We start from the raw sequence: 19,438 nt of genomic DNA, 5'->3' as shown, positions 1-19,438 counted from the left end.
TCCTCCGGCATCGCATTTAATTAAAGCACAGCACAACCACCGTTCGTTGTCAGTTCGATTTTCGCCAAAGAAAGGGAAACAGGACGATGGCGCGCCGTGTGGTGCACGCAACAGCGTACGTACGAGGATGTTTGAAAGCAGTCAAGTCAACAGGAGAGAGCAAAAGACACACATTTTTTTGGGCAAACCCATTTTGTCTGGCGGCCGTTTCAATTGTTTTTCGTCTAGAATGGCTATTGTGGACCCTCTGCTGCATGCGCGTGTGTGTTGTACCCGTTAGAATTATGTCATTTATTGTAAAGTATGTTTTAAAATAATTTTTGCTGCCTACGAAAGGTTTATACGTTTTTTTCTGTACGTTTAGTTTCTAATTATACAAATAATACCACAAACGTGTGCGTCCTTTTCGCATAATTAGTAAGATTTTTATTGTAATCGCTAGTAACATTTAGTGTAACTTTGACTAAAACTAACTACCGATTATCGATCGGCCGAATTCTTTTAACTTTTTGCATACTAAGCTAGATAAAGCGGACAAAATCGTTCCATATCCCCTCCTTCCTGCATCCTAGCTGAGTGAGTGATCTTTTTGTGTAACGATTTGTGGAAGAGGGCGAAAGAGAGAGAGAACGAGATAGAGAGAGAGCAATAGAGAGAAAGAGACAGAGAGAGAGAGTCTAGTAGAATGTGAAAGATGTGTCTGAAAATCATGAGAAAACCATAAAACAATGAAACGCCAATTTTTGGTTTATTTGAAAAACAGAAGCTCCCACTGTTTTGTGTTTATTTTTTTACGATTAAGGATTTGCTTTACTTTTGTTCGGTAGTACATTTCTTTCTCTATAATTCGATCCATATTTTGTTAACCGTTTGATTCTTTTCCAGATTTATGCTGTTTTTCTTTTTAGTTTGTGAGGTTCTCAGAACAATCAAACCAATCAAACCATCAACATAAAACAAAACTGTCCTTCAAAATGTCATCTACGAATCTTCCGCGGGATTGTGTCGCTACTCGGGAGGCAAAATCAGAGTTCAATCCAAGATGGCATTGGCCAGCAACACAACAACAGTCTCGTCTCGGTTCGATTTCCTGTATCAGAGCAATCATACGTGGCAGCAAGGTAGAAGTGCAACCAGGACATCCCACTCGATCTCAAGCGCAAACATACAAATTGATTGTAAAGCGTAAATCAGTAAAAGCAGAAGTCTTAGTGATACTACTTGTAAGTAATAGTGAGTAGATAATAAGTGGTCGAAACGTCATTAAACGTCATGGCCGTGTGCGGCGTAAGAAGGAGATGGCACGCACGATGTACTTGTACTAATTTCAAAACCATTACTTACATTAAGACTTACAACAAAGCGTAGATAAGGTGTCCGCTGTAGCAGCAAAGCAGATAAGGAAATACTCTCACCGGCGCACGGAATGGATCGCCAAAACTCAGGGGTCGTCAGTTGGTAGGATAATTTCTTCGGCGGGTTGCAGAATTGAGATTTCCTTCAAGCTTTTGTGAAATCGAAGGCCCATTAGTTATTAGAGTGCGGCGAGTTCTTTAAAATGCTTTTTTGCTTTCTATTTCCTTTCAGTTTTTGCGGTTTTTACCGATTTTTGCGGAGCGATGCTAGTAAATATTGAAGGCGAAGGATGAAGGAGAATATAAAGAGTCGGAGAAGAAAAATAGTCAAAGCTAGAGGAGGCAGACCAGGAAAGTGCAACCGAAACGGGGGGGGAACCGGATTGAAATAAAGCAGTTATGAAACGGTTTCCGTCAGTCTTAGACAGTAGGAGAGATACTGTTTTCAACATGACGATGGGTGACAATTGAAAAGATGTAATAAATGCCAAACATGGAAGAGGATTTGTAACACAATCTGCCAGGGTGTAGGTCAAGAGGAAAGAATGAACACTATGCACACCCAATCCGGATAGATGATGAACCGTTGGTTATGATGTGAAACACTCACTTAGGCAGAGGTAGCGCAGATGAAAGACGCAAATGAAAAGCTTGGAAAAGCTGAAAAGCCACTAGTTGACCGATCAACAACAAATTGTGTGCGGCAAGGATTAGCAAAAATTAACAAACGAGGATTGTTAGATGAAGCCTGACACACCCAAAAGGTGGACGACGAAACCGATCGATCGCGAACGGAGAGATGTCCTCTCTTCCGGTCTAGCTAGGAAACGTCGCTATCCTCAGTGCGGAATGGCAGAATGCTTATGTAAAGCATATGACGCGTCACGTGCCGTGTAGAACCGAGTAAGCCGTGCACCGTGCATCCACCCGGATCGACACGGTGTACAGGATTGTTGTAGCAAGACCAGCACCGTTAGTATGGAAAAAGTGGTTTAGATGAAATTGTAAATAGACTAAGTTGGGTGTGTTTATCTTCTGATTATGGCAGGGCATGGACGGACAAGGCACACACTCTCTTTCGATCGTTTCGGTTGCCGGTTCGGATATTTCACTCGGAAAATCACTCGAAGCACGAAGGACGAGCGAAGACGGTACACGGAACGATCGATTGCCGTTTGTGTCGGTGTCGTGTGTTAGTAGATGTTGTTCTAGAAATCATCTGGCAAGGGAAGAAAAGGAGAAACATGATAACAGAAATGCTACCTACGATTAGGAACCGAATGTGACGTACGTCTAACTAACGGAAACTAGTGGAATTTAGAGCAGTACATAATATATAACTCGCGCCAATCCGGTAATGGAAGTGTTTGAGTGTAATGGAAACAGTAACGGTAAAACGCTATAGAAAGGCATAAGAAAAGGCAACTCTCAGAACAGTAGAAAAGCGGAATGCTGCTAAACAGACAGATTAGTATTACGTAGTTCAAGTGTGTTTTTATGGTGGTTGTACTCTCGCTATTGTAACGTCTTGTATCACTTCACTTTCCGTGTAGATCTGCTATTTTCTGAACACCGTTGAACCCTTCTTGCTTTGGTTTTGTTCCCGCCAAAACAGTCTTTCACGGTACTTTTCTAATCACACTCTTAACTTTGCATCACACCCGTCGAAAGGAGAAAAGAATTTAGTTGGGCGATCAATTTTATTTCGATGCACAACACAGCTGACGACAAAAGTAACGAAAACGGGATTTCACAGCGTGAAATACATCTAATCACTCGAAACAAGGACCAGAAAGAAACGGAAAAGACGAATGGTAAGAGTCAACGGAAGGAGAAAAGCATAGAATACGTACTATATACACAACTGAAAAAAAAAACAAACAAACAATTGGATTGATTTTCTAAGAAAAAAAGACTCGACAAGACAAGAGGAATGCAGAGCAAAGGATCACCTAACAAAACACTCTTTGCAATATTTATTCAGGCCCGATAGGCAGGATTCAGGTAAACCAAACAAAGCTCAGAACGCGTGAAGCAGAAAGCACCGTAACCAAAAAGGGTGAAAGAATATTTTGTCGGGCAGGTGGATGATGATCATACGCGAAATAAGGTCGAAAAACAAGATACCAGTTTAGTAGGAACACGTCTTGGAACAGCAAAAACAAAGCACAAACAAAAGATAAAACAGATAACCGAAAACACGAACACACAAACAGTTGAGGAAAATAATGAAGCAACTAAGAAAACAAAAGAAAAAACTACCTCATTAATGTTTAGAAATCTGCGCGCCCGGAACAGGTGAACGACACAAAGATGAGCGACGAGACGGAGTCACAAAATCATAAGATTGAAATAGTTTCAGTACCGAAATCAACCCACAGCTGCAGCAAGCAGCCAGCACTAATCGTTGGATCGAGGCGCGACGCAAGCATACTAAATTGAGTGGGACATGCCAGAATCACAGGACACAGCCGCTGAGTAGCGCGAAACCGATGATTGGGCAAACACGAACGACAAAGCCCCGTTATGTGGGGGGCAAATTAAACATACGCAATTTCTAGGCTGATTTCTTAAGCTTCTCTTACATTATTTACGTATTTAAATCTTCAGTTAGCGGTTAGCGGTAAAGGTGTTAGTCTGCGAGTCGTTATAGGCAAGCGAATGTTTAGTATGTTTCAGTAGGAGTTTTCAACCTTACCGTTTCTGCCGAAAGAAACCAGCAATCATGATCCGTAAGGAACTGTTTACCCTGTGCCTCTGCAGTCCCGCCTCGCTCCACAGGCCCCTTCTATGCTTTTGGTGGATTGGCAAATGCTTCATTTTAGATGAACCACTAAACCTCTTCGGGCAAGCAGCCCCGGTTGTCCATTGCTTCAATCGGTTTCTCTTTTCGTCTCCAACTGTAGCGGTTTTTGCTTGTCCTTCCTTATCTTCTTAACCACGCACCGATGGGACACTTTTGTAAAAAAAATCAAAGAAAGACCTACAATTCTCGAACAGATCCAAAATCTAAATAACAAACCATATGAGTCTTACAGCTATTAGAGTGACCTATAGGTATGAGTGTAATATCGCAGCATAAGCAACAAACGACTTAAAATTCAACGCGCAGACCCGCTGAAGGGCGATCGCTATCAAATCGTTGCGATCAACAACTTGTGGCTTCCTTCCAGGACGTCACTAGCTGTTGATCGTACTACTTCGATGTTGATCGTATCGAAAGCGCCTTAAAAGAAGAAAGACATACATACAGACACACACAACACCCTTTCGTAAGAAGAAATTAACATGGAAAATATAAAAGCTTTGAACGAATTGAGTTTCCGGGAGCGTGGCTGGGAAGCAAAGCGGCCACCATCAAAGCGTCGCGTGGTAACGGTGAAAGAAGGTCAATTTCACCAAACCAAGGAAACCAAAGCCCGGGAAGGAAAAACCTGTTCCTCTTTTCGGTCAGAACGCAAGGATATCGCAACGTTCAAAAGTGAGAAAACAGTTATCAGCCAGGAAGGGAGATTAATCTTATAACGAAACATACCCAAAAGGAACAACCCAACAACAAGACAAGATGCTTATTAGACGTATAGTACAGAGAGAGTGGCGTATCGTGTAACAGTGCCGAGGAGACGCAGGAATAAAACTTAACCACATAAACACACGCGCCGACACTCCCAACTCCAACGGCAGGCCACACCTAAGCGGGCCACAACCGACGAAACAAACAATTGTATCAGTATGTTTAAACGATATGAAACTATGGAAAATATATTACCGATATGGGAAGTTATCGTAATCGTGATAAATCGAGATCTTTTCCTTGGGCCTTGGCCAACAGCGGCGTTTTTGTTGGTCACGTATTCAAACTTTAAAACTAAAGGTCCTTCCCGCTAAGTTTTGTGCGCGGAAGCTACGCGAGTCGCGATGCTGCCGAAAATGTCGAGAACTGTGATGGTTTAAAAATCTCAACATTGGAACAGGGTCGCATGACGACGACTACTGCAGGTAGCCGGATTATTAGACACGCCCCTAAGCAGTTTGGAGGGAAAGTTACGGCTGATCTGCAACACAGGGTGACTCAAAATCGTATCTGGGTGAACGATATATTGCAAATATAATTAACTTTATAATAAACATTAATTAATATTAATTATTGCAAATATAATTAACGTTGCTGAATTGGCGATTCTCCTCGGATTGTCTATGAAAAAAATATATTGAACTTCTAAATTTCTCTTAAGTTAATTATATTTACGAAATTTCGATCGTGTAGCTTAGGTTTTGGGTCACCCTGTGGTGTGTTTTGCAGATGATGCGATCTGCAACTTCCCCTCCAAACTGCTCATCGATCGCTCGTTCATGCGACCCTGTTCAAATGTTGAGATTTTTAAGCCGGCAGTTTTCGAAATTTTCGGCAGCAGCGCCGCGGCGGCGCACCTTCCGTGCCAAATTGAAAATGGCTCTGTAGCATCCAAATTTGCTTCGATGTTCGCTGCTTATTCCGTTCCAATAATAATATTCAATGTTTATTGTATTTTTGTTTTTTTAATTTATAATCTTAGTAAAGTTTCTACGGCAGAAACACATGTTCATCGAAATAAGGTGCTTTTTCCGACTCCATTTCGCGCTTTGTACAAATGAAAGAAATGATCGATTTGACGTGCAATGGAAACATTGGACGCATGTTGGCTTTTATTGTATGGATTGATCTGTTTCTTTCACACCGGCAGATCCTCGCGAGGAATGCCCGCAGCCGGTGGAACGACGACATACTTTGCACACAAATCTGAATGTCCCTTCATAACGCCCACCTTAATTTCCTTGATCGTCAGCGGTTTGCTAACTACCAGCTTCTTTTTCTTTTGGCCAACCATCTGCGTGAGAAGCTTCTTCCGAAGGGCAAAGCTGAAATGGAAAGCGTTTGTTTAGCGGAACCGTTGCTTGATACTATTTGTTTCTGCGGGGAGGCCTTTACTTACTCTCGCAGCTTTCGAACCTGCCCCTTGGGGAACTGCGAGCTAAACACTAGATCGTACAACGCATTCACACCCGCGTACTCCTGTATCACCAGATAGAATGCTTCAAGGGGGATTTTCACCTTCGCGGTCTCTTCACCTGTCACCTCCTGGGTCGCATTCTCCATACCGAGTCCGTGCTTGCCCTTGCGCTTCGTGGCAGTGATCGGTTCGGTAATACCACTCTCTCCGCTTCCGAGACCGCCACCACTCCAACCCTGCTTCTGTAACATCTTAAAGCCGATGTTTTCGTCCTGCAGCTGATTACTCTTGGCGGCCGCTTCTTTCGCTTGCACCGACTTCGGCGGCCGGGTGTAGAAGATTTTCCTACGCGTGTGATACGGTTTCACTTTCTGTGGAAGAAGCACACACAAAATTAATCTAATATGTTACGAGCACTGTTTAAAGCAAAACTGCCAACCTTCAGATTGTAGCAATAGTAGCGCACGATCTGAACGAGCTTGTCGCGGGCCTCCGAATGCGCTTCGTTTTTTTCGCCGACCGCACGGCACACTTCCTTCGTGTTGACCAGAAACCGGAACACCTTCGTCGACTCGTCGTAATCCGGTTCCAGTAGCAGTACCGCCTGCTCGAAGCTCTGCTTCAACGATATCTGATCACCATTGTAGAAGTATCCGATCAGTGGGCGCAACATCTTGATCAACGCTGGAGGGAGCTTCGGATCGGGAACATCGGTTGGCACGGGTTCGATTACAGGGAGTTTCTTCGTTGCCTTCTCTTGCTGATCCTGCTGCTGCTCGTCATCCTCGGATTCCATTTCTTCACTTGAATCATCAACCGGCGTCGCCGGAGACACGAAATTAATCGGCTCGCGCGTTGCATCTTTTGTACCTTTTGGTTCCTTCTTTTGCTTACGATCCGATTTGACGGCTCTCGGTTTTGCTGGTCCCTTTGTTTTCGTAATCAAAGACGAGTCTACTGTTGATTTCAACCTATTTAGTGCCTTTTTCTGTTTGGTTTTTGGTGCCGCCAGCCGTAATTTCTTCTTTATTCCTCCCATGTTGCTCCTGAGGTGAAATGCACGTGCTTTTGACAGCTCGCCCCGATGTGATGACGCGCGTGAACCCAAACACAAACAAAGAAGGCTGACGTAAAAGCTCACGGCGATATTTTAAATTACGATCATACCTCTACGTAAGGTTTTTCGCTTATGAAAACCTTATTACTTATCAGAGATTTATCTGTCAAAAAGAATGTAATTCCGAAAATTGCATCAGAAAATCCAATGAAATGAAATTATAAAATTAATAAGTATTAAAGGAATGAGAAATCTCATCTGGATGATTTCTTTGAAATAGTTTGAACTGTAAATAAAGACAACCGTAAAAATGAAATTAAAAGATATGGTTAGGTGCAGCAGCAAAGCCAGTGTGCCAACCCAACAAACGGACGTACGCCAGCCCGATTCACTTGCTAGGGTGCCTAGTTTTTAGAATTAGGTTAAATAATTTAGTAGAGTTCCATGAAATGTTTCCGTCATCAACATCATAAACTGCATGGTGTAATTTTGCGGCAAAGTATACACCGACATTACAATGCAGCGACCTGTCCCAAGGAAAAGTCCCAGCGGCACACAGAATGCCTGTTCAAAGTTCATTTCGGAAGATGCTTGTAATAAAAGTTCAATCGCTGAATTGCATTTCTTAAGATATGATTACCAATAGAACGCTGAAGTTTGTTTAAAGGTACAGCTCGTCGTGGTTACAATGAACAGTAGGTTAACCGAAAAACCTGTTATAAAACAAACAAAACCAACAAATACACGTTTCTAGCAGTGCTCATCGCGGGCATACAGAAATTTAAACTATTTTTAAATTATCATAAACTGTAAAACAACACACCGAAACAGAACTTGCATGGATGTCGAGGAGCAGTTCTGTTGATATTTTAGCTTTTTAAATGTTTGTATTAATAATCAAACATGAGGTACTTTATCATCGTAATAGAACTGCCGTTCCCTATGCACGGGTAGATGTATGAATAATATTCTCACTTTTGATCACTAACAACTGCTTTTTGTTATTAATTCTACATTAATTGCTTGTGGGCCTATTTTTTCACTAGTCGTGCATTTGGTTTGCTTCTATTGCCACTAGCTATAAGCGCTTTAACCTGAATTAACTCCGACTCGTCCTAGTTCTAATAACCTATATTGTGACAACTGGCCACTTTGACGACGGTGTATTTCCACCATTGAGCTATTGCACTGTTTCATATGCACCCCTTGCACCGTCAGATGAAATAGATGTACGAATAGAGATAACTCCACCATGTCGATTTTTTGGGTGACTCTTCGGCGGCAGGAGTATCGTTGGCATCAGGAACATCGCCTGGCTTGCTCGGATCGGCGATTTGCTGTACTGACCGTTTCGACTTTGTCGGTAACGAAGCCGTTTCCACTAAAGCTGTAGTTTCAACCGATAATAGTGCTTTGACTGTGGCAGGAAGTAATAGAAAAACAACGATTAATAAGGTTTCGTATACGGTTCATGCTGCTGGTTAGTTCGCTACTGTTGCTGACTGATTGCTACTTTACGAATGAGTTGTAACAGTGTTAGCATTGTGTGTTAGAAAGCATTATAGGATATTGACAATGATTTTTAGTTGACTATTTTTTTTCCAATTGTAAACACACAAGATCCTGTCAGTCTAGCTCGTCTAACAACTTGCAATAAGTAAACATTTTAAATACTAAGAAACTGCACAACAAAACGGACTGATGTACAGAATTTTTTCAAACTATATGTTTTAAAGTGGAGCTGACTGCTCGCAGACTCTTCTTCTCCATAAACCATCACCTTCGTCAATTTTTAGAGAATAACAGCCCTTTTCTCTGCTACTAGTTTTTGTTGGTTGAGTTATAGATTTTTTTCTAACTATCTTACCCGTTTTTCTGCTCTATATTGTGTTGGGTAGAGATCTGACCAAGTATCTACTTAATTTTGAATAAAATGTAACGCCAAAATTTTAGCTTTTTCTCAACCACTGTTGTGTTACAGGCAAACCGTGAGTGGAACCATACGTACAACAACGGACGATGAAAACCGGGCCATCATCAGTGGGCGCGATACGGTAAGCAGACAGGAAAAAAGAGAAACACATGTTTACCATGAAGCGTGTAAAAAAGGATGGTGAAACTTCGTTAAGCAAACCAGCAGAGTGAGGAGGACTGATGAGAGAATGAACGTAAAGTGGCGTCGAATCAGTGTCATTACAAGGGTCGATTTGTTTCACCAGTGGACGAGCAATCGGAGTAGCAATAGCGACATACCTTTCTGTAGACTAGATTCTTCTTCCTGCTTTTGGGCTTCACTAAAATCTTCCACACTGTAGCCTAGCAACGTGTCCGGCGGATATTCGAATCCCGGGTCCTTGTGCTTATCCCAGAACTCGATAATTCTCGTCTCGTTCTGCTTCTTGGCCTTGGCATAGTTCACCGTTGCTTGGTGCAGCTGATGGAGAAAGTCGGGCATCTGCTTTTTCGCCACCCAGGTCGTAATGTACTTGGGTATCGACAGTCCAGGATTGTCGAAGTACGTCAACACGAACGATACACCCGGTTGATTGAAACTGGTTGTCGGCTTGATGACCATGTAGCTCCAGTATTCATGTACACGCTGTGTGTGAGGTTTGGCAGGGCACTTCGGGTGGTCGACACTTTTGTTGACGATCATTATGACTCGTCGTTTACGATCGACGAAATAGCGCCGATTGTAGACGTAATCACGATTGGCAAACAGTTTCTGTGGGGAACGGGAACAGTGACTACCTCGCGGTGAATCAACGCGCGCCGTATGCTTACCGGCCATAAAGCTTCCCAGTAAATGATGTGGCTGTTCGAGCCTTTCGTTGTGTCTTCATCCACTACTTCCAAGTTAACGGCTGTGTTATCCCACTTTTTGCGATACTCCACATCGATCTGAACGTGGAGAAAGTCTTCGGGCGTAACATCGGGATACTCCACGTACACTGGAAAGAGAATCCCAGTATTGCAAAACAGTGAGTACAATCTACATTACTTGGCCCTACGTACCTTTATACGCGTACAATCCTGGCTTTATTTCCTGTCGCCAGGTTATCATACGCTTCTGTTCAATGTACGGTTCCCAGGTAGTATATGCGTTTTGCTCCGCCGATAGCATTTCTGTCACATTCTTCGGGCAGCAGCAATAAGCAATGCCGTCCACCCGTGAGTCGATCAGTTTTCTCTTCTCGCACTTCCGGCAGTAGATAGTTTCCTGTTGCAGTCGCTCGAGAAATTGAAAGTCGTCCATGTGCTCCTGCACCGATTCCAGCTCGATCCTTTCCCGCTCCCAATCGAAAGTGAGTAGTGCGGCGGATGAAAGCAAAAATCCTTTAGCATGGCGCTGCACCTAAGGTGAGAAAATGTGTACACGTACAATGAAAGTGGCGCTCCTCTTCAGTGTTGTGCACTGATTAGTGAATCTGTTTTCGCCGTCCTCTAAAAATAAACACATTCACCACGAGCCACTCGTATCGCATCAACAATCATTCTGCCCCCTAACGCGCCGAGCGTGTGCAGGGAACGAGAGCTCTGTTATCGTTCCTCGTCGCCGAAACCGAATCAATGTAACAGAACCCTTTTTCGGGCCGTGTTATGTAAACCCCATGATGATGTCGGTACTCACCTGTCCACGAACTCGTCGCAGGAGTTCACGCAGTGCCCGTTCTTCCCAGATTTTGGCATAATGGGCAAATATCTGCTGACTTCGGCGCAGCTGCTGAGCGAACACAAATTCGCACTGCGTGGTCCACAGGCGCAGTATGCAGGCGGATTTGTCCTTCACATTCTTCCGCAGGTATTTGTTTAACTTCCGAAAGGTAAAGGAACTGTTCATCGCTAGCTTCAGTGCCATGGTTCACCAAGCTCGAAACTCGATAGTGGAGTTAATCACTTTCGCTTTTGCCCGACCTGCATCCGCGTGATAACACTTGTTTTTGTTGCACGAACGCACTCAATTATCGACTCTGCGTAATTTCGCGAACCATACCGACGGTGGAAAAGTTCATTGCACGCATCGCAAATACAACCCGGTGGGCATGCCGCAACGCACTGGTTCTGGGCGGGGGATGAGGATCCCGCAATGACCATACAAACTGGTCGCGACAAGAAGTTCTCAATTTTAGCACCTATTACCCACTTTATGCAGCGTGTGCATCGTAATGCAATAGAATCAGCGATTTGTTATGCAAATTTCACATTGATCTAGTTTGGCAGTTCGGAACACATGTCAATGTTTTTTTTGTTGACTACAGACAGCATCGACAATCATTGGGCACTTTCAAGGTTTGGTTCAAACTTCGGAATTTGATCGAAGAATTTGGAAACAATGGAAATATAGTTTATGGAAATATAATAATAGTTTACGCTATTGATTGAAGTCAAGTCCGGAGCTTGGTTGAAATGTTGAAGCATTATCGTTTAATTGAAAATTTATTCCAACCCAGGCCTACTTGAATTTACAAGAACACAACTGCCGCTTGTAGACAGTGTTGAAGCTAACGTCAAACTTGGCGTCGGTAAGTTGATAGAAAAAATAAATAAAATAAACAAAATAACTTTTCCTTGCTCTTCGGTTATTCGGTTAGCATTTATCGATATCGATGGAGAAGGAAAAGACAGAAGAAACTGACGCTGGTAAATCCGCCCTCACTGAACCAAAGTCTGAACCAGTCGAAACGACTCCTAACGAGGCACTGAACAGCAACGGAAACCCGCCGGAAAACGCCGCGGCAGTTGCTGGCAAAAGTGGACCCAAAACTAAACTATCACCTAAAAAGACTCCAACAAAACGGAAACGACGAAAGGGGCCGAAAGATGCAAATGCACCGAAACATCCATTGACGGGTCTGTATTTTGCTTTTTACCTTGTAACTTCTACATATACTCATTGTGCTGTTGGTTTTATGATTGAAGGATACGTTCGGTACATGAACGAGCATAGGGAAGCGGTGCGACAGAAAAACCCCAATCTATCACATGTGGAGTTGACAAAGCTGATGGCCGAAGAATGGTCCAAGTTGCCAGAAGAGAAGAAAAAACCATACTTGGAAGCAGCGGAAGCAGACAAAGAGCGTTACTATAAGGAGATATCGGAGTACAAGTTGACGGCCGTGGAGAAAGGGCATGCGAAATCGAATGAGACACCACAAATCGCAGTGGAAACACCGGCGGCGAACGTCACACCGGCGATTTCATACGTGAATGGAAATGCAGAACAGAAAGCGATCCGCCGTGGCGATTATGAAATACCCATCTTTACGGACGACTTTCTCGAGCACAACCGACTGATTGATTCCGAGTTGCGTACGTTGCGTAAGTCCAACATCGATTACGAACAGCAGAACTCGGTGCTTGAAAAGCACGTGGAGAACATGGAAAATGGTATTCAGAAGCTAGAAAGCGAGACCGGCACGCTTACTGCCCGGAACAAAGTGCTCGTGAACTACCTGCAAAAACTGCGCGCAACGCTCGCCAGTGCGCTTCAGGGACTGCCTCTGGGCGAGGAGAGTTCGGGTGCCACTTTGGAAAATATTGATCAGTATTTAGACAGCTTGCATCAAATGGCAGATTCGAGCACGCAGGGCCACACGTTGAACAAAGCGAAGGATATTATTCGAAAGCTGGATCTGCAAAACCTTTCCCACTGAAAGGGTAATTAGTAAGATTCGCTGGATACGAGAGAATAAACAATTCAGTTCAGTGGGACACAGTTTCGTCTAATAAACACACACTATCCAATATTTTACTTAACATCATGTGCTGGTTGCATAATGTATTTTTACTGCCATGCTTACAGAACGCTTAGACGTGCTTGGTAATGCAAACAACTGTCGTTTCCCGGTCTGCGATTACTTCTTGCTTGGCTTGAGGGTAAAGTACAAAATGAGAAGGCCGATCGACGCATAGGTGGCCTTCGCAACCTGTAGAAGCGAATAATCGAACCAAATATTAGAAAATTTGCTATCAACTCGCACTCGTTCTGACGTACATTGGCTCGTCCTCTCATGGTCTCGCCGTTGAAGTAGCGGGAGAGTCCGGTAAGTTTGCTATCATCACCACCTCCGGCCATTCTGAGAATGCAGCAAAGAAGGGCGAGTTAGTCAACGTTTTTCACATAGCACAGCACATTGGTTTTCTCGTAGAATTTACTTAATATTCTGTTGGTTTACTTTGTGTTTTATTCGACACACAGCCTGGAATAGCGAATAGGAGACCGATGTGAAATGTCAAAATTGCACCAGAAGGTTATGTAATTCTGTTCGAGTCAAGCTGTTCGTGACGAAGCGTCTAGTACGACAAGTTCAGGTTTTTGAATGTGGAAACCACTTATCAGAAACAAACGTGTTGGTAGAAAATAAAATACTGAGTATGAAGTGCTATGGCTTTTTTTAAATGTTTTCTTTCGTAATGCATCGGTTTGCCATAAATGCACTGCACATTTAATCGGGCGATTAATCTGTTGGGAATATTAGCGGAAGAAGTTTGCAATATAATTAATTGAATACGAAATTTTGAATCAGAACGTTTACATCGTAATTGGTTGATTGGTTGAAAAGAGCTCTTTTGACAATACAATCAACTGTACAATTTTATTCTGCACATGAAAGTTCAAATCGGCTAGCTCGTCCGTTTGAAATGCAACTATTGCCAACCGTTGTCCATCATTGATAACTATAGTTATGATAAGTTCTTATAAGAATTGTGAGCAGAAACTGCTATTTGCAAAGATCTTCAGTGGGCTCTACCCATTTTTCTAAAAGCGAGTTTGAATCAAACAAACAGAACAATTTTTTGCTGGCTTCCTCTATAGCCATAGTCAGCACTTGTCGGCATGCCTAACATGCGCACCGGAAAACTTTAACATACGGGTTTTTGTTTTACAGAGCCTTACAGCAATTGAAGAAAGGAGTGGACACAAAAATTGAATCGATTGAAATCGTTTTAGCCCAGTTGCATAGTTGATCAGTTACTGAAAATCTGCCAGAGAACCGGCCTGGAATGTTCGGACTTTTCTGCAGAGACAGATAAACGATCTGTACCCGTAGGGTAGTTGACCATTGAAACTTGTGTTGGATTGATGTTACAACGTGTAACCGATCAGGATAATACGTAACATTATTCAAACAATCGATTTCGTACATCTTTGACGTTCTAAAACGCCGCAAACACTTCTAAAACGGCGAGAAACCCCCAAACGAACATTGAAGCAAACACACCACTCACAAACCGTTTATTGATATGCGAACCCTTTGAATGGATTGGCCTTTAAAGTATGCACCAAGCACCACCTTCTCTTTGCCATCTCGAATATCTTGTCGCTGCTCGGAATGCATAGTAATGAGACGATAAAATTCAATCCCTGCGTCAGATTGATTATTCCGGGTTGTACCATCCACGTCGGGCACGGCATGCTGTACGTTTCTCCGAGCGCACCGTGCTAGCAGAGGGGTCGTCGGCAGCGTTGGTTCCGGGCAGTTGTAGAACAATTAAGGTTCCATCTGGTTACCTGCCATGTTAGATCGCGTTGGCGCCAGCGTGCCAGAAGACGACTATGGCAGTCTCGCCAGTCTCACGATGGCAAGACCAGAAAGTTTTGTTAGGATTATTCAATTATTGAAATTACATTCAACTTGTCCTTCCATAGACCCTAGCCACTGCTCCGGGCGTTCATTATTGCAAATGACTAGAAAGTGGTACGCTCAGGAGTCAACGGGCTCTGGGAACTTTGGAGCATTGCAACGGAGACACACTCTAGCTCACCTTATTTACCTATCAGGCCAGTAGCGTTCAATGGACGACATCCGGTGCGATGGTTTCGGATGAAGAATATGGAAAGTTTTGCTATCATTATCTTCCGCCTACACGGCAGCCGTAACTCTAGATGGCCACAGAATCGATATTAGAATCTTTAACGCATATCACGTGTGGGCACTTTTTAAAAACATATGTAGATGGAAACGCGTGGTTGACAACAACAGCTAGTAGTGTGGATTTGAATGACCTGAACCTATGTGTCTAATTTAATTCGTAATGCGTTGAATATTTTGAACATTTAATCCAACATAAAATGAACTGAGGAAGTCGTTGGGAGTGTTGTCGACGGGATGTAGTCCGAAATGGGAACAAGCGCCAACAATTGCCTAAGGCACTACAATAGCAATGAGCTGTCAGCGATTTCTGTAGCCATTCAGACTTCGTGGGACGAGCAATGTGTGTCACCAGAAGTCGATTCCAAAATGGAAATAATAGCTCATCTGCCAAACAGCACCCTATTCAGGCTCTGTATTTGCCATTTTGGGACGTGTGTAAATTTTCAACAGGCTGCCTGTGTCCATGAGAGGACGGTTTGTCCACGATATCCACTATTCCACGCGTGTCGAATAAGGTTCATATCTACAGAGAGTTGATTGATACAATAAGTACATCATACCAGGAACGATCCCGGGGATGTTGTGTACCTTACTACGAACGATGTGGTATTCTGTGCCATGTTCTCTTCCGAGATAGAGAGACACTTTACGGCAGAAATTGCATTACGTTGCAATGTGCAGGTCAAGAATGACATGTGGTTGCTATTCGCTTTCAAGAATTAATTACGAGGTCACTACTTCATGATGTACTATACACCCATAAAGGAACGGGTACGCAAATATATAGTTGACCTTTATTTGCATGGGTAAAAGGATATTTTAATTGACTATAACAAAACTACAAACATACACAAATGTTTGTGTATTCATATGTTTTTTTCCCAGCAAATTTTATAACCATAACTAAGTATAATTAACAGCACCATGAATAAGTAGTTTTACATTTAATTTTTAAACTACACACTACATCTGTTGGAGTAATGTGTGTCTATTAAAACCGAACCTGAACAGTTTAATTAGTCTACATTTTTACAAAACAATGCGCGTCACAAACAAGTTCTGGATTGGTCCAGTATTACAATAATTACGGTCCAACATTACATTCAACGATGTTGCGTGAAATTCATTCATACCCATTAAAGCAATCTACCAATTAAAGCATCAGCCGATAACGAGCGTGCCAATAATCGGCTGATGTCTCGGCAGTATTACACTTCAAGGAAATCCTACTAATTACGCCAATAACAGGTGGTTCGATTCCTACTGCCCACATAAAATCATGTTGCTCACGAACGCATGTGACTCATACCTGGCTGTCCGATGAGGTAACACCGTCATTGCGCCACAAAAAACCGAAAACGGTCATTGTTTGGTCCGAAACCGGCTTGAGGCTACGATATGGCAACATCCTTCCGCATCGATGAACAATACCGAGACACTCACAAGACTAGCAAGACACTAACCGCGCGTGATAAGATTAACTCCGTTATTAGTAGAGCTAAAGATTAGGGCCGCCTTTGAATTGTTATTGACGGCAAAGATAACGCAGATTGAAATAAGATTTTTGGGACATTTTGCACTGCGACGATCTGCGATGATTGCAATAAAAGAAGTGGACTAACCGAACGCTGGTTCACATCGCTCTAGACGTACGATAGCTACCGTCAGCGTTCAGCCATTCAACTGATTTTTGGTTCGAAGAAGTTCCTTGGCCGGTCTCAGCATGAAGCAATCGACACGCATTCTTGGCCTTCTGGCGATGGTAGCGTTCATCAGTTTGTCGCTAGCCAACGACGTCTGCAAGGGCGTTCCGACTGGATACTTCGTGCGCGACAAAACCAGCTGCAAGGGGTATTACTACTGCAACGATGGAACTCCAACGCACAACCTGTGCCCGGGAGGCTACTACTTCAACGAGCTGACGCAAATGTGCGACTTTGCGGACAAGGTTAGCTGCCACATCTGCCAGCAACAGACCGGTGTGCAGGTGGTGCTTCATCCCCAGAACTGCAACCAGTTCATCATGTGCTCCGAAGGATACTCCACCGTTGGGCAGTGCGCCGAGGGCTTCCTGTACGACTTCCAGCAGCGGGCTTGCAATCCGGCCAGGCGTGTCACCTGTAAAACGGTGCGCTGTCCCACCCAGAGTAACCCAGGCAAAATCGTCTATCTGCCCGGTGTGGAGAGCTGCGAGGAGTACTTCATCTGCCAGTCGGGCATAGCCATCCGGAAGTACTGCGCTCCCGGACTGCGTTGGGACGCCGCCAACGAGCGGTGCGATTTGGCACAGAAAGTGTCCTGCAAACTGTAAACTGTTCGTTGTCAATCCCTTCGGAATGAGCAATCAGTCGGCTTAACACGAATAAATATCCTATAAGCAGCATCGAATTCGCATCTGGGCAACGGCCATAAGGTGATCCTAATTTTCGAATGTGTCTTACGCAAAGTAGTTTTAAATTTAGTAGTTGATTGAATAAATCTTATTCCATAGCAAAGAGCGTGCTTGGATCCAAAACTTAAAGTTGAGAAAGAAAAACAAATAAACAAACAAAACTTTAAAGGTTTACGAATAAAACAATGCACAGGACGTCATATTGGAATTTTTGCAAAGGAACTAAATAATAATGGACAGAATGCAAAATGTAGGGAAAATCGCATCAGCACATTGTTTCAACACAATGTCTACGAAAGATGGGTAACAGTTGTACTAACTCTTGTATCTTAATAAAACGGAGAAATGAGAACTATTTTCTAGTATACAAGACAGCGACACACTACTTATACATGTCGAACCGATTGATTGTCGGTTTTATTGTGTTTCTTTACGAAAAGAATTTCCCGGCGTGAACCACATCTTGTGCCACGAGCTTCCAACTACCCCAGGGAAAAGCTACTTCCGAAGCCGCGTAGTACAACCCGCGTCGCCAGTGTCGAGGAGCTTCCGCCACGCGCTTGACAACCATCAAATCAAAGCAGGCATACTTCAACCGGCTCCTTCAAGTAGGCGAAGCTATTCATTTTCCCTCTGCCACACGAAGCCGTTATTATTTTGGTTAGCTGTTGGTGCGGTATTCACGCTCGGAGAAGCATTGTTGGGCTGTATATTCTTAGAGTTCTAGACCCGCAGGGAGGCGAGGTGACACATAATGGGACGCGACAGCGAACACGAGGACCCGCACGCGATCGGTGGCCCACACAGGTATGTGAGTCCGCCCGGAATGCACTCGTGAAGTGCACAATGACTATCGCCGCACGATGCATTAATCCTTCGTTTGCTTCTTCTAGAACTGAGCATAGCGGGCGGCTTGCTGGAGCATGGCTGGACGGCAAAGCAGGGCACAATAAAAACAAACACCGCTCGGTGAGGCTGTGAGGTGAGTCTGCGCACTGTGGTGTCCTCCGATTTCGGGCAGGGGAGAGTGTGTTCGCGATTCCGCTTCCGAATCTTCCAAACTCAAGCGAACGGAGTTAGTACCGTCCGATGGATAAACGGTGTTGGACGACCACGGTCGGTCGGCTCAATCTCTGATCGCGTAATCCGTGAGCGATAATCCGTTTCCCGTAAATAAATATGGTACTGTAACAGTAACTACATACTGGAAGCGTAACGATTGCTATAATCGCAACCATTACGACCGATGCGATGTGGCGGACCCGTTACAACTTTTGGGCTTATTTTTAAATGCAAATCCTGCATGTCGTACGGTTGATTTAAATCGTCGCACGTGGTACGTGTTATCGGTCAAGTATCTCAATATGAGTAGATTTACTTATATTATTTATATTATACTAAATTATATTATTTATTTACGTCCAAGAAATCATGTTACAAATCCTAGGCAGGGTCTGCTTCCGGACCACTTACGGGTCACTACGTCCGTCAATCATACCTCATTGGTGGTGCATTTTACATTATTCACTTGGTGGAAAAACACGGCGCGCCCATCGATCAATCAAACAAACAATAATGTGTCCGTTTTTTTTTACCAGTATCAGTCATTTTTTGCGATGCGATGTTTATTTTTAATTTCAAATTCTTTTGCCATCCTGCTGCTGATGCTGCTGCTGCTACTGGTGCCCAACTTTTCGGCTCCTGTCGTTCTTCCGATCTTTTTACATCTTGTTTGCATCTTTTGTGTAACTCTTATCCCAATCGCA

At 43.6% G+C, this 19,438-nt stretch overlaps 5 protein-coding genes across 7 annotated transcripts; 2 read left to right on the top strand and 3 right to left on the bottom strand.

Annotated features, from left to right (window-relative positions):
- Positions 1-6,017: 6,017 nt before the first annotated feature.
- Positions 6,018-7,385, bottom strand: LOC131216511 (NF-kappa-B-repressing factor-like). Its single transcript, XM_058211020.1, has 3 exons — positions 6,786-7,385; positions 6,329-6,717; positions 6,018-6,254 (listed from the first exon to the last, which is right to left on the bottom strand). Exons 1-3 carry the CDS (start codon positions 7,383-7,385, stop codon positions 6,068-6,070), a joined length of 1,176 nt encoding a protein of 391 aa, XP_058067003.1. The 3' UTR covers positions 6,018-6,067.
- A 638-nt stretch (positions 7,386-8,023) lies between these two features.
- LOC131206404 (stAR-related lipid transfer protein 7, mitochondrial-like) lies at positions 8,024-11,558 on the bottom strand. 2 transcript variants are annotated; one of them, XM_058198954.1, is made up of 6 exons: positions 11,035-11,558; positions 10,419-10,758; positions 10,188-10,354; positions 9,657-10,128; positions 9,271-9,370; positions 8,680-8,820 (listed from the first exon to the last, which is right to left on the bottom strand). In XM_058198954.1, the coding sequence occupies exons 1-5, from the start codon at positions 11,260-11,262 to the stop codon at positions 9,318-9,320; spliced, it is 1,260 nt and encodes a 419-aa protein (XP_058054937.1). In that variant the 5' UTR covers positions 11,263-11,558; the 3' UTR covers positions 8,680-8,820; positions 9,271-9,317. The 2 variants fall into 2 exon arrangements, with proteins under 2 accessions (XP_058054929.1, XP_058054937.1); XM_058198946.1 differs by lacking the exon at positions 9,271-9,370 and having other exon boundaries at positions 8,024-8,820.
- A 452-nt stretch (positions 11,559-12,010) lies between these two features.
- On the top strand, positions 12,011-13,140 carry LOC131215404 (high mobility group protein 20A). The gene is made up of 2 exons (XM_058209793.1): positions 12,011-12,254; positions 12,324-13,140. Exons 1-2 carry the CDS (start codon positions 12,011-12,013, stop codon positions 13,055-13,057), a joined length of 978 nt encoding a protein of 325 aa, XP_058065776.1. The 3' UTR covers positions 13,058-13,140.
- Positions 13,141-13,150: 10 nt separating this feature from the next.
- LOC131214873 (ATP synthase membrane subunit K, mitochondrial-like) lies at positions 13,151-13,686 on the bottom strand. Of its 2 annotated transcripts, none has more exons than XM_058209202.1 (3): positions 13,560-13,686; positions 13,399-13,480; positions 13,151-13,330 (listed from the first exon to the last, which is right to left on the bottom strand). In XM_058209202.1, exons 2-3 carry the CDS (start codon positions 13,477-13,479, stop codon positions 13,259-13,261), a joined length of 153 nt encoding a protein of 50 aa, XP_058065185.1. In that variant the 5' UTR covers position 13,480; positions 13,560-13,686; the 3' UTR covers positions 13,151-13,258. The 2 variants fall into 2 exon arrangements, with proteins under 2 accessions (XP_058065185.1, XP_058065186.1); XM_058209203.1 differs by having other exon boundaries at positions 13,580-13,598.
- Positions 13,687-17,003: 3,317 nt separating this feature from the next.
- Positions 17,004-17,657, top strand: LOC131215403 (protein obstructor-E-like). The gene is given in 1 exon segment (XM_058209792.1): positions 17,004-17,657. A coding segment is annotated over 1 exon segment (654 nt).
- The last annotated feature ends 1,781 nt before the right edge of the window (positions 17,658-19,438 follow it).

The sequence above is a fragment of the Anopheles bellator genome, chromosome 1 (assembly GCF_943735745.2).
Source record: "Anopheles bellator chromosome 1, idAnoBellAS_SP24_06.2, whole genome shotgun sequence".
In the NCBI taxonomy this organism is placed as follows: Eukaryota; Metazoa; Arthropoda; class Insecta; order Diptera; family Culicidae; genus Anopheles; species Anopheles bellator.
Note: the sequence above shows the minus strand (reverse complement) of the source record. Positions and strands in the feature narration are given on the sequence as shown.

Coding starts and splice junctions, on each gene's coding strand:
- LOC131215404 (XM_058209793.1), top strand. CDS start 12,011: ATGGAGAAGGAAAAGACAGAAGAAACTGACGCTGGTAAATCCGCCCTC. Junction 12,255..12,323: donor ACCGAAACATCCATTGACGG/GTCTGTATTTTG, acceptor TTATGATTGAAG/GATACGTTCGGTACATGAAC.
- LOC131216511 (XM_058211020.1), bottom strand. CDS start 7,385: ATGGGAGGAATAAAGAAGAAATTACGGCTGGCGGCACCAAAAACCAAA. Junction 6,718..6,785: donor ACTATTGCTACAATCTGAAG/GTTGGCAGTTTT, acceptor CTTCTTCCACAG/AAAGTGAAACCGTATCACAC. Junction 6,255..6,328: donor CAGGTTCGAAAGCTGCGAGA/GTAAGTAAAGGC, acceptor TTTCCATTTCAG/CTTTGCCCTTCGGAAGAAGC.
- LOC131206404 (XM_058198946.1), bottom strand. CDS start 11,262: ATGGCACTGAAGCTAGCGATGAACAGTTCCTTTACCTTTCGGAAGTTA. Junction 10,759..11,034: donor TGCGACGAGTTCGTGGACAG/GTGAGTACCGAC, acceptor TTCTCACCTTAG/GTGCAGCGCCATGCTAAAGG. Junction 10,129..10,187: donor ACTGGGAAGCTTTATGGCCG/GTAAGCATACGG, acceptor CGTTCCCCACAG/AAACTGTTTGCCAATCGTGA.
- LOC131214873 (XM_058209202.1), bottom strand. CDS start 13,479: ATGGCCGGAGGTGGTGATGATAGCAAACTTACCGGACTCTCCCGCTAC. Junction 13,331..13,398: donor CCATGAGAGGACGAGCCAAT/GTACGTCAGAAC, acceptor TCGCTTCTACAG/GTTGCGAAGGCCACCTATGC.